General features: G+C 35.3%; 3 protein-coding genes and 1 pseudogene across 5 annotated transcripts; 2 read left to right on the forward strand and 2 right to left on the reverse strand.

The window, feature by feature from the left end:
* LOC120015690 lies at nt 1-2,354 on the reverse strand (annotated as a pseudogene).
* A 2,967-nt stretch (nt 2,355-5,321) lies between these two features.
* LOC120014117 (protein BPS1, chloroplastic-like) lies at nt 5,322-6,248 on the forward strand. The gene has a single exon (XM_038866037.1). It carries the CDS (start codon nt 5,322-5,324, stop codon nt 6,246-6,248), a length of 927 nt encoding a protein of 308 aa, XP_038721965.1.
* Nucleotides 6,249-6,561: 313 nt separating this feature from the next.
* Nucleotides 6,562-11,557, reverse strand: LOC120015415 (agamous-like MADS-box protein AGL15). Of its 3 annotated transcripts, none has more exons than XM_038867840.1 (8): nt 10,400-11,557; nt 8,565-8,640; nt 7,940-8,004; nt 7,760-7,856; nt 7,635-7,676; nt 7,217-7,258; nt 6,943-7,109; nt 6,562-6,815 (listed from the first exon to the last, which is right to left on the reverse strand). In XM_038867840.1, exons 1-8 carry the CDS (start codon nt 10,579-10,581, stop codon nt 6,728-6,730), a joined length of 759 nt encoding a protein of 252 aa, XP_038723768.1. In that variant the 5' UTR covers nt 10,582-11,557; the 3' UTR covers nt 6,562-6,727. The 3 variants fall into 3 exon arrangements, with proteins under 3 accessions (XP_038723768.1, XP_038723769.1, XP_038723767.1); XM_038867841.1 differs by having other exon boundaries at nt 7,217-7,252; nt 7,760-7,859; XM_038867839.1 differs by having other exon boundaries at nt 7,760-7,859.
* Nucleotides 11,558-12,018: 461 nt separating this feature from the next.
* Nucleotides 12,019-12,924, forward strand: LOC120015416 (lactoylglutathione lyase). Its single transcript, XM_038867842.1, has 2 exons — nt 12,019-12,483; nt 12,549-12,924. Exons 1-2 carry the CDS (start codon nt 12,163-12,165, stop codon nt 12,786-12,788), a joined length of 561 nt encoding a protein of 186 aa, XP_038723770.1. The 5' UTR covers nt 12,019-12,162; the 3' UTR covers nt 12,789-12,924.
* Nucleotides 12,925-13,954: the final 1,030 nt, after the last annotated feature.

A 13,954-nucleotide genomic window follows, 5' to 3' on the forward strand; every position in this document is an offset into this window, starting at 1 on the left:
TTAATATTTCGGTTCCATTTGGTGGAGCTTATTATACGTTAATTTAATTATAAAAGAGCAAGACAAATTTGATCACATCATTTTCTGTAGGAATCCCAAAGCACACCAAGATCAACATTGCCTCCTGAAAGTATGATTCCTATGTGTTTGCAATCATTCCAAATAGGGTTTTTCTTGAAATTATCAGATAAGACAGCTGCTAACCCTATTGCTCCGCTAGGTTCAACTGCCACCTTTAGAATCTCATAACAGAGCTTCATGGCTTGTATTATCTCCGTATCTTCAACGGTTATCACGTCATCAACCAGATCTCTCACTACAGGCCTGGAAGATGTTAGTCAGGTTCACTGGGTACCGATCCATACGTAAAAATGAAAGCAAAAAGGAAGCATGCATGCATGCATGAGACTGACTACCCTACCAGGTAAGATCTCCAAGAAATGCTCGGAGCCCATCAGCAATTGTATTGGTCTCAGGCAATGTTACCCCTGAGATTAGCTCCCTGAGGTTCAGCAGCGAAAATACGAATAGCAGGGTTGATGGATTTGGCAGCCAATGCCACCCCTGAGATTAAACCACCACCTGCAATATATATATATATATATATATATATATATATATCAGTCTTGATCAAGAAAATCAAAGCAGAAAATAAAAAGAATATGGAAAAATAACAATAAAGAAACACTATGATGAGTTCAGCATGCATGTATATACCACTTATAGGGACTATAATGGTGTCTAAATGTGGGACTTGCTCCAGAAGCTCCAGTGATATGGTACCCTGCCCACTTCATGAACAATCAAAAACCAAATTATAATCACATTATTGGCACAAGTTACATTAATTTTCATGGTCATAAACCAAATTTTTAGGAGTTTCAGACAAGGAGAATGGAATACAAGTATGCAATAATCAAAATTACAATAAACCATAATTTCAGTAGTTTTTGGAAAAAAGTTTTATGCTTTATTTTTCCATGGCTTCACACAATATAAAAGGAGCAGAAATGTTTAACAGAATAGGCCATGAATCTTCATTAGAAAAGAAGCATTGTGCATCTTAACAACGTTGTCCAAAATTTAGTGTCAAAATGATGCCGAAAGAGCAAATTTTGTTCAAAATTAGACAAAAAGTAACAAGTTTGTCTATGGAGAGAGTAAGATGTCTAACACTCTAAGCTAGTTTTGGTTCCGTAGAACGTTTCGTGAGAAAATGATGCAATAAATAGAAACAACTATGTACCTTATAATGCGCTCATCGTTAGATGAAGGTACTAGAATTCCGCCGGTTTCTTGTAAAATCTTGCTTGCAGTACTCTCCCTTGACTGCATTGTTGGTTCACTCCAAATAACTTGACCGCCATAACGCAATACATTCTCAACTTTGCATTTTGGAGCAGTTCTTGGAATAACTATGTAAGCTGGAATGCCCCGTAATTTCGCAGCCAAAGACAATGCTGCAGCATGGTTACCACTAATTTGGAGAATATGATCAGGAGACAGACAAACAAATCAAAACTATAAACTTCACACATTATAGAGCAAACCTGCTGTGTGTTACAACTCCTTTAGCAGCTTGGTCATCGGCAAGGGAAATTATGGCGTTGCAGGCGCCTCTGAATTTAAATGCTCCACTTTTATGGGTGATACAAAAGGGGAGAAGGTTTTAGATGTTAAAGGTCATATAGCGTGAAAAATATGATAAGATCATTCGTAAATAATTAATTACCAAGTACTCACCCCTTCTGAAAACATTCACACTTAAAATATAACCTAGTTCCGGAAATAGAATTCAGAGTTTCTGAAGAGAGGATCGGAGTTTTGAGTATGAAAGGTTTAATGCGTTCTTGTGCTTCTCGTATGGAGGAAATATCAGCCGCGTACTTCTTCCATATTTGAGAGACATCTTCCATCCCTATCAATCAAATTACTTGATTTTGTGCCATAGAGAAAATGTTTAAACTATTTCAGAAACTTAATAACATTCAACAAAACTTCATTCTATGTCAAGTCCTCTATTATCAACCATGTATCCAAAAAAAAATATAATCCTCTAGTACCAAAAGTTGAACAATGCTCATAATCCAGGGCAAGTAACGCATCTATGATGGCATTAACACAAACAAACCTAGCCAAAGAAACTCATTTTATCAAGTTCATGTCATTCACACAAAGCATCAGACATCACCAATGCAATTGATGGACAGTATCACTTAATCACACCACACCAAGTTGGAATACCAAAATGAAAAACATGATTCATGAAGCAAATGAAATACAAGGATATAATACAGCCTAAGCAAGTACAGAAACCTACTCCACACACCCACTAGCCACAAACCAAAATTTACAAAAACTTACCGGATTGCAAATTAAATATTCTTGGACGAAATTTTTTTCATTGTACTTGAAGCAAAATACAGGCAAGGTATAAATACAACCAGCTAATACTTCCCACACCTACCAACCCCCATAGAATCCACATGACTACACTTTTCACATACCATTTCTCACAATATTCACATGGCTACACTATACTTTTCACCTACCATTATCCGCCAATCAATCCCCAACTACCACTTGCCGCCTATCATTATCCGCCAATCAATCCTCATGTGTGTTCTTCTTAGCTTTGGGATAATTGGAACAAAAAAAATTATAAAAATTATCAACTCAATTTGGTAATGAATTGATTAAGGCTACTTACATCCCAAATGGTTCGGTCTTAAAATAATAAATTATCAGCCAAAAAGGGTAAATCCTAATTTCATATATTAATTATAGGTTATTAGAGGAAAATCATTACTTTGAAATAGAACACAAGCCACATCAATTTACACTGAGACATGTGGACTCATATACCCGGAATTTGCCATAGATGTAAACAGAATTTCTTATAGGAGTATTCTTCATATATAAAACCGATCAAAATATAAATATATTTTCTCCAAATTTTAAAAAATCATTTTGAACTCCAAATGTAAATTCTAAAAATTAGAACCTCATTCTAGGGTCTCATAGGAGAATTCTTGCTTATATATACATATATACATACAGTTCACTAGTTAGCTAGCCAGGATAGAAAGTAGAAACCACAATTAATCAGAGAACAGTGGTAATCAATACTAATTACGTATATGTCTCCAAATCCATGGCATCACTGGTTTGCTTCAATAATACAACTATAAAATATATATATATATATATATTGAAAACGTAATTAATTCCATAAATAGAAACGAAAATGACTTGTGTGAAAGATCATCTTTACCTACCCATCAAAAACGTTATTGTTTTTTTTTCTAATAATATTATTTGGTCAGAAGTAATAATGTCTCTGTGCTAATTTGGAATATGATTACATAATACTAAACCTATGATGTATTGTCGTGTATCTAACATTGTTTGGAATCAAATACTATAATATGGTATCATCTCACAAATTGGGCCAACATTTTCGAAGAAACCATAACAAAACACAGATCTGGAGGACGTCCGATACACAATGTACAACAGTACTGGACTATTCTCCCGTACAAATTGTGAATCGTTGAATTTAAAAAAATCGATCCAACGATCTACGTACACTTTCATATGTTTCTCTCCCCTTTTCCCTCAATTCTCCTATCTTACACACTTTCATTTGTTTCTCGTCTTCCCCTAATTCTCCTCATCTTATTTTACTTCATTTTTCTCACACTTTCTTAACAATCAAACAAGATAAAAAAAAAAAACCTTCAAAATTGAAAGTTAAAACCACAAAACAAGAATATTTGAGCAGTCCAAAAACACAAAACTTAAAAGGAGATTGCGTTAATATGAAGTTTTACGTTTAAGGGAATAAATTTTTTTGGTGAATATTGCAAGACTTGGGACTCCTGAAATTCGTCAAGTCTTTGACTTGGTAAGTTGGGCTAAAACCGACAAGTGTAATACATTATACAAAAATATTATATATATATATATACACACACACAAATTGTACATGGACAGTAGCATGGCTTCTTTTTCAAATGTAGCACACGTGTTTGACTTTCCATAACCTTTCACATGCTTGAAATTCCAACATTATTTCTGATATAACTTGTAGAAGTGCATGTACATACGTATATACATACATCACATGCATGTGACCCACATTAATATTTGTGATTGATTGCCGCTGATACACTGTACAGGTTGAGTTCACAAACATACGATCATAAAATTATTCATTTATAAACCTTTTTTTATCATACTTAAGAAAAGAACAGGCATGCATTTTATTAATTTCTTAGAATATTTTTCTTTAAATGACCATTATTGTAGGCATGGCAATTGATTATCAAAATATTCAATGAATTATAAATAATAACTAGGTGGACAATTCATACTATAAATATAGTATCAAATAATAAGCTCTATCAGCCCTCGAAGACAGTAAGTGTCAAGTCTCAACGATTGGTATCTGTTCTGGTAATATAATCATTACTTTCTACTTCTTTACATACATTTATATATATATGTTTTTTGAATCTTGTTTAAATGAAATTCAATCCATGACATAGAGATGTAATTTTTGTGTAGGACATATTGTGAAATATACTTGAATCTGCCTCTCTTCCTGTATCACATACATGATGGGTTTCTATCATGACTATTTCATATATACCACTTGGACGATATTATTTTAGTGGTAAATATTTTTGGGTTAAACCGTATGGATTTAGAAGATTTTGAATTCAATTATCAATAGGAAGTAGGAACAATATTATTGTGATCACACGCTAGACTTTTGACCTAACTTATCATGTCTTGATAGTTTAGTGGTGAATCTCCTAGGGCAAAACCGTATGAATTCGGAAATTCTTGAGTTCAATTATCATTAGGAGAAATATTCTTGTAATTACGCTCTGAATTTTTCACTAAGCAATTTTGTTCAAATCTGTGGATACTAACCCCCAACTTGTCAAAATCCCTTGAATGTTTAGTGCCTAGGATGCCCAGAAAGCAAGTTTCTTGTTCATAAACCGGGGGCCCAAACTTTGCTTCCAAAACAAGCCCTCCGGAGTGGACCAAAATTGCCCAAAGCGCGTTTCATCATGTTACTGATGATGACAGAATACGAAAAGACCAGCCACTTATGAATAGAGATCGAATGGAGAGAGACTGGTAGTTTTCTTTAGCCAATACTTGAATTAAAAAAGGCCAAAACTTGTATTGTACATACAAGAAAAAGAAAACGAAGCACCTACGAATCGACTAATACCAAATGGTCAAATACTGATCAAAAATCTTAATCTTAATCTCCTTCTAATTCTTGTTTTGTGTTCTGTCATATGGTTCTCTTGGTAGAAAGGCCTGGCAAATTGTATTTCAAACTGGAGAATCACCATCCCCATCAACAGGAAGCATTAGATGATGCTTCCTTGGAGAGTTTTCGATCGGATGTTTCGAGTTTTCTGGGACGTTTATCGTTAAATCTGAAGCCCGGGTTGGAAATCCTGTCATTAGCATGGTTTCAGCAATGTTTGGAGCTAGTACATAGCATCAACAAGGCCTTTGCAAAGCTTCTTGTGGAAATAGACTACCCTGTGACCAAATGGGAGATGAAATCTATGGAAGAGTATTTCAACTACAGCTTGAACTTGCTGGACTTTATGAATAACATTTCTTCATGCCTATCTCATCTGAGGCAATCTCGGCTTTTGCTTTCTCACGGCCTGAGTCTTGTCGAGAAATCGCCTTCCACCGCCTTAGAGCATGTCAAAGCGATTAGACTCAAGCGTTTAATCAAGGATTCTGAAGAGAAATACAATAAGGTAAGTATACAAGGAAGTTGTTCAAGTAGTAAGGAAGGGATTATTCAACAAGGACTCATGGAAATGGAAAGTATTGGATATTGGGTTTGTGGGATTGTCTTGGCTGGTTTATCTGGAGATTCTGATCAATACCTGAAACGAAAAGAAGCAGGGAAGATCACCAACTCTACGCTAATTCGTATGGATGCAAGTGTAAGTGAAGCTATGGAGAAAGGTGGGTTAGTGAAGGAAGTGAAAGAGTTGAATGATGCAGCTGATTGCCTTGTATCCGCCATTACAACAAAAGGCGAAAGCAGAAATGCAGTCGAGGAATTGCAGAAAAGACTGGAAGCCTTTGAAAAGCTGCTGGATGTATTAGGTAAGGAGGTGGATTGCCTCTTCAAGGAAGTACTAGCTGGGAGGAATCAAATGCTCAACGGAATTCGACAGCAACAGAAGCAGTAGGAAAAAAAACAGCAGAACTTTCTTTATTTTCTGTGTATGCTTATTCTTTCAACTTGGGCATTGTTCATAGAACATTTGTATCTGATGCAAATAATTGGTCTCTGACCAGCAGAATTAGTTTTTTTTTTAAAAAAAGTACATGAAAAGACAAAAAATGCATTTGATATTCAAGCATTTTCAGCAGAAGCATTTGATTCAGTACGAATATTTGAAAAACATGAAGTCGTTAAGCGAAATGGGAGCATGTGAAAGGAAAATCTGAAACTCAAATTAAGTTTGAACCAAATCTTTCCTCTTTCACATTACGGAACATGAAGTTGCAATGAATATACAGAGTACTTACGATAATAGCGTCGAAAAAGGAAGGCTATACTGATCATACAAGAACACTAAAATAGACACGATGTAGAATACTCATTTCAGTTCTAACTTCTACCATTTCTATCAAAAGGGAGAAGAGAAGACCATAAGGAAAATGATCACAGCAGGCCCACTTGGCTCTCCGAATCATTGGAGTGGCTTTCTGTCTCTGGCTGCTTCCTTTTCCGATAAACTTCATTTGGTAGCCTGGTGATTACAAATACATATGTGAGTGCTCATAAAGCAGAAGCTCATGAAGGGTTAGTTTATAAAGGCAGCATCATCTAGAGGAATCCTTGCAAACAAAATCATTAAAGAGAATAAAGACATGTACCCCAATTGCAAGGTAGTGTCTGAATCCTCTCTTTCCATTGTGTGATTGCAGGCCCCATCCGGAGTTGTAACATCAATGTTCAATAACGAATTCCTTGCTGGATAGTACTCGAGATAAGTAGGAACTGAGCCATTAGTTGATGGGAAGAAACCTTGAAGTTCCTCAACCTAGAATATGTAGCAGAGAAAAAACAAAAAAGGTTTGTGTTACATATGACAGTTTCTTTAGGAAACCACGAGAGAACCATATGTGCATCAAGAAATATATAGTTTACCTGTCTGCGCAAAGTCTCATTCTCCAGCAAAGCCCGCTGTTCCTGTAAATAGTGAGGTATTACAAAAGGTGATTATTAACAAAGGAAAATGTTCTCTAAAAGCAAAGCACACTAAAACAGATTAATGGGATGCTATAGCTATATATCTGTCAAAACAAAATTTACAGCATCCCTTTCACAACATTCCTTTGGCAGTAATTTACAAACCAAAACTTCTGTGTCTTGAACACTGGACAAAATGGCACCTCACATTTTCAAAATTCACACCACATTCTGTTATGATGCACAGCATGAGTTTGGTTTTATTTCTCCTCCCAAAATGATTTTATTAATTAGAAAAGTGCAATGGTAAGCTAACATATGATGAATTCAAGTTTCAAATGTACAAATATCAAACTTGATTTAGGCTTCGGTGTACCCGAACTTGAGATTGCTCTAGTTGCTCCATCAGTAATTGCTCCTGAAATTGTAGAATTTTCATCAGCACCTGGGGTTAGTTTATTGAAATAAATGTGATGCAGAATCTGAAAAATAACAAATCACCTTTTTCTCTTTTACAGATAGTAATCCTTCAGTTAATTGCTGCTCTAGATGCTGCAACTCCTTCAAGCTCAAGCCAGTCAGGTCTTTACCCACCAGTCTTCTATAAAATCGGAGTAATAAAGATAATCGCATAGATAATGTTGCATTACTCCAAAAGCAAGTGATTCAGAGAAGACATACGATTGTTTCACTTGTAGCCTTGCAATTTCGTCCTTTAGAACATCCACCTCTTTTAGATCTTGCTTCTGCAGAGGAAACATTCGCAAGAAAAAAAAAATATGTTTGTTCAGCACGCATACTAAATTGGCATTTATAGTTATACTGTGAGAGAATGACATGACACTGGAAGTAATTCAAAATAGATTTTTGGTAGCTAGGAAGTTGTTTCATCAATTAAATAGTCTGATAGGCAAAGATGATCTAACTGTTCCTTTGCACTTATTACATACTCACATGTATGCCAGTGTACTTTCTCAAAAAAGGGTTCCATATGATCTCATAAGACATCCTAGTGAGCCAGCAGAAAGGCCTTGTCTCTTAAACATATGATTTTCATGTTCCAAGTAGGAAACATCTCTTACCAATTTATCAAAACCTGCCTAGTTAATTCTAAGAGTTTTTGAAGGAAAAGAAAATATGGCATGTTGTTATATGGAGGAGGAGAAAATTACATCATGGAGATAGATTAAAACACACAGAAATGGGCTTCTTCAATCTGAATTGTCTACAACACACACTGGAATCCAGGTGGTAGAAAAGAATGAAAAGGGAAGAATTCAACAAATAAGCAAGAGAAACATAATACCTCTGTCTTGTACTCTACAACAGCAGCCTCTGAAGCATCTAGGTTCTTGTTGTATCTTGAAAGTGTTTTGTTCATGCTGCAACCATCAGAAATAAAAGAAATCTAAGTAAATTACAATTGGAATTGACATATTTTTCGTCCTCCTACATATTTTAGCCTGAGAGAAAGTGGTTAGAGAGTCTTCTCAAAATACATATATTATAAACCACAAAATACAGTATATACTCTCCTTGAATATTGCCACGAGCGACTTACTCTCAAAGTCTCGCTGACTGTGACACCATTCATCGTAAAAGCTTAAAAAGATGGGATTTACACTTTACTATACTCTGACACAGAAGGAGGTCATCATCACCTCTTCTCCACAAAGAAAATTCTCACCGTGCTCAAAGGGCTAGAAAATTACAATATGCTTTTGATGAAATGTATTTCTTGAATTCTTTGCTTAAGGAGTTGCAATTAAAAAAATCAAGCCAAGCACTGGCCAAAACAATGCTGAGCAGGAAACCAATACTATCCACAATAAGCCTACACTCCAAAGACAATCAATAGCCAGCAACATCAAAAACTACCGGTAAAGTTGAGTGAGTTTTCTGGTTTCTCCTTTACATCTCAAGAATTTACCAGCAAAGGACACACAGTGTATAAAGAGTAGAAAAATTTATTGAATAAAATCCATAGCCTTTATCTTGCAAGTTAAAAAAGTAAAACTGTTCAAATGCAAATGTTATTGCAGTGGCTAAATCTCAATTTTATTTGAGGAGAACAGAATTTTGAACTATATCCGATTAAAAAAAGAGAGGAGAAAAACCTGCTTGAGAGAATTATATGAATTATCTTTTTGGTAAAATTCCTTTCAGAGTGCTGATTGAGATTCGAGTATGAAAATCCCTTTTTATACAAGCTAAGAGAAAGGTAAAAGAAGAAAAGACAAGAATCCCAAGATAGTTCATTTGAAATTCAATAAGATAGAATACCCAGCATACGATTGCTAGCAAGCAACAAACTCAGACTTCGTTTGGAATTTACAGGGGAACATAAGAAAATTACAATACATGTACATATATAATCCCAACACAAGCCTCTGCAATCATACCACTCAAACCTTTCAAAACTTCAAGCCACCGCAATGTGTGAGTAAAAATTCACAACAAGCATTTGGAAAAACATGCAGAACAAAATAAATGACGAAAAATGAGGTCAGACAAGTCTCAAGTGAGAATCATAAAAAGGACTGAAAAGACCAATAAAAGATGAAAACTTCCCAGACGATAGATTTCCAATCGAAAAAAAAGCAACATGCAGCAAAACAAAAATAAAAATTATTGATTCTAGTCAAACTCTGATAAGACAATTTTCAGCACGTCAAAATTAGAAAGAAATTACTAGGAAAAAATAGTAACTTTTTGGGGAAAAAAATGGTTCAAGAGAACGATATGATATACATGAGCGAAAAGAAATGATAAAAAAGGCCAACCAACGAAAAACAAATCCCATATGCTGATTTCTAATCAAGAAAATCCCATATGCTGATTTCTAATCAAGAAAATGCAACCAAGCACAAAAAAAAAGGGTGGGGGAGAGAAGAAAGAAATCCCACATTTTTATTACTTGCCAAGCATACTCATAATTTTCAGCACATTTAAATTAGGGAAAAAACAGAAATTCGCATATATTAGAAGTGCGAGTGAAAAGTATTTTTAGAGGAGAAAAACTAAAACCCTTCAAAAAACAAAAAAGATGTGAACTTTCTTCATATATGATCAGATAATACATGCAAACAGATAAAACGCCACCAAAAAAACCCAGAAACATAACCAGGGAAAAAAAGGTACCCAGCACTGGAGAACTCGAATAGCTTGCCAGTGTTGGAGAAGATGATAACGGCAACCTCAGCATCACAAAGAATAGAGAGTTCCTGAGCCTTTTTGAGTAACCCAGAACGTCTCTTTGAGAAGGTAACTTGCCTGCTATTTGCATTCTCGATCCGTTTGATTTCAATCTTTCCTCTACCCATCTCCTCCTAAAAACCCCAACAACAACAACAACAACAAAAAACCCAAATTGAAAAAACCCACCAAACAAAATCAGTTTCTATCTTATAAAAACCTTTTCTTTTTTTTTTTCCTTCTCTCTGTTTAAAAACAGAGAGCCCTCTCTCTGCTCCTGCGCATCTGTTAAGAGCAAAAAATGAGAAGGGTCTTTATTTGGGGTTTTGCTAAATATAGTGGAGAAGATAAAAAGGGATTCTGAATTTGATATAGAGAGAGAAAGTGAAAGAGAGCGTTTTATGGTTCCCCAAATGGCGATTGAGAGGCAGGCCTGAAACGGCAAGTTTGCATGGCTTCTGTTTCCTATTTGGAGTGTGCTGCATGATTGTTTGCCACTTTTAGAGCAGCTGAAGAGTCCACCTTTTGTCCTCTAGTACATCTCTCTCTTTTCTGGGTCCCAGTTCTCCACCTGGCACTCCTCTGGGACCCACGTTGCTTACTTTTCATATAAAACAAAACAATTCAAAATTTCTTCATTTATTATATAAATATAATTTTTTTTAAAAAAAGTTGTTTGTTCCTCAATCCTCACCTATAAAACTATTGCCAGATATAGATACATGCAGTGGCTCAATGGCCATGTGTTGCGCATCTTTATGGTGATTTCTCATTGGGCTCTCTTTTTTGTGGAGGTGAAAATATTGAGAAAAACCATTTGTGACAATTAATAACCATTTCTAACTCTTCTTGGGTGTTCTTGCAAATTTGCCACTATTAGAATGCCAATTGTTCTCCACATCAGATGGGTTTCCCTTTTTTTAACCCCAAAAAAATATATAGTAAGGTGTGCTAATGTAAACAGAAAATTATCTATAGGAGGCTGGCATTAATGGCTAAAACTTCAATATTCTTAAAGAGTGCAATGTCTTCTGAATTTGGATTTTCCTATTTTTGGAAATAGAATTTATAATCTCTGTTATAGCTATTTTTACCAGGTTTCATGTTTATTCATCTGCTAAACACTAAATCGTCTCCTAATTATTTGAAGCTTACTATTTTAGGGTTTTTTTTTTTCCTTCTTGTAGCCTGTAGGTAAGGATTTTTAGAGGAAGAGGATTGAGGGGGGATTGGAACCTCTAGATGTCAACATCATGATGTAGGACATATTTCATCTAATTATTAGGAATTTTTATTATTATGTTATTAAGAATTTTATTTTTAGTTGTGGATAGGAATTCTAGTCAAATTAATATTTCTAATTTTATTATTAGCAAAATTAGAGGGGATATATACAAACGGTGAAAGGTGCTTTTGGATTGTGTTTAGAGGGAAGGCAGAGAGGAGTTTAGAGAGAATTTACTTCATAAGATTTTGTTCTCATTTATTATTTATTATTTAAAGAACAAATGCAAGTAAGCAGGAGAGGGGGACTTATCTAGTCATTATGCAAGTGTCAACTTTCTATAACTCCAATGTTTTGCCACCATTGGCAGCAGCGCACGCGTCTTCTACCCTCACTTAGTCACTTGGGCATTTAATCAAACACCCAACATGCATTCGGTCATCTACTCATCTCACACGAACAACAGAGATCACTAGAGCTCACAATGGACTTCAAAGAAGAAGGAAATGACAGAGTCGATGTGAATGATAAGGAAAGTAGAGATGAAGGAAAGCAACCACGTCCTCCTCCTCTAATGGCTTTGAATCACGTGTCGAGGCTGTGCAGAAATGTGAAGCAGTCGGTGGATTTCTACACCAAAGTTCTTGGGTTCGTGCTGATAGAGAGACCACAGGCTTTTGACTTCGATGGTGCTTGGTTGTTCAATTACGGTGTTGGGATTCACCTGGTACAGGCAAAGGACGAAGAGCGTCTACCATCTGATCGAGACCATTTGGATCCCATGGACAATCACATCTCCTTTCAGGTACATATAATACTTGATTTATAATCAACTGATTGTGTATATATATTAATTAATGAGCGGTGTAGTGTGCGGACATGGAAGCCATAGAAGAGAAATTGAAGGAGCGGAGCATAAAGTACGTGAAAAGAACAGTAGACGATGAAGGCAGAGTGAGAATCGATCAGTTGTTCTTCAACGACCCAGATGGGTTCATGATCGAGATATGCAATTGCGAGAATCTTAAATTGGTTCCGATGGGTTCATTAGGGAAGATAAAGCTTCCATTTGATCGACACAATCCTCCTCTTGATTTGGAACAAAATTAGAATTACAAGCTCAGTAAGTAAGAATATAAGTTTGTAATTTGTATGCGTAATGTTGGTTGGGCTGGGATTTATTCATTGCGTTCATGTTTTGAACCTCTTCGCCGGAAATTTTCGATTTGTACGTCTAAGCGTCCTACCCTCTTCGCATGGATTTATTTCAAGAAAATAATCCCGCTTCTCCCATAGAACTCAACTTACCAACTAAACTGGACGTGCTACAAAGAGTCTAGGGCGTATGATATCTCAACTGGACTGAAACGTCAGGGTAACAAAATCTGCATTAACAACCTACATAAATCCGATTTCTGCATCCACAACCTACATCATTTGAAGTATTGTAGTATACAATGAATCCTTTTCATGTAATTTAAACAATATGGAAAACCCAAAATTATATACGAGTTTTATTTAATTAAAGAAAAACAAATCACTGGAATTTCACACTAAAAAACTGAAACAAAATAAAATGGGAGACATGTATAAAAGTGTGTGAATAAGGGCACCATTAAAAAATTATACAATTGAAAATTTTAATTCAATCTAGTTTTTCTTCGAAAGAAAACACCATGTAACTATATTGCAGTTGTAGAAAGACCAACCAATGTGGATGTAGAAACACTTTCTACAAGCAAAGTCACACTTTCTACAACCAATGTTCTTTACTTAGAGACACACAACTCATTTTATGAATAGCTGAGGAGGGACAAAATAATATCATACTTGTATAGTCTACGGACATATCATTCATTTTTGTAAAGTTTGCCTCATCTAATTTTTTCAACCCAAAATCTATGTGAAAAATTGGTGCTTTCAAATAGTTTAGGGATAAAATTAAGAAAAAAAACTTTATAATTAGATACACATTGTTATTTTTATTCGTTATTGTTCAGCAGTTACCTCAAACTAGCTACAAACTTCCACACATTTCAATATGACGTAAAATGAGTTTACACTCTAAATCCTTTTTTTTTTGGTGAAACGGGGAGGGGATTCAAATCCCGATGTGATACAAATCATTCTTACCACTCTAACTAGTGGCTCGGTCACTGGTTTATTTGTTTCCTTATCTCACTACAACTGTTCCCAAGACATAATTTTAAGTATAAAACTACCCTCTCTTTCTCATTAAAACTACATCTATGGGCGCATATTAAAAACTTACAGTG

The sequence above is a fragment of the Tripterygium wilfordii genome, chromosome 14 (genome assembly GCF_013401445.1).
Source record: "Tripterygium wilfordii isolate XIE 37 chromosome 14, ASM1340144v1, whole genome shotgun sequence".
NCBI classification, from domain to species: domain Eukaryota; kingdom Viridiplantae; phylum Streptophyta; class Magnoliopsida; order Celastrales; family Celastraceae; genus Tripterygium; species Tripterygium wilfordii.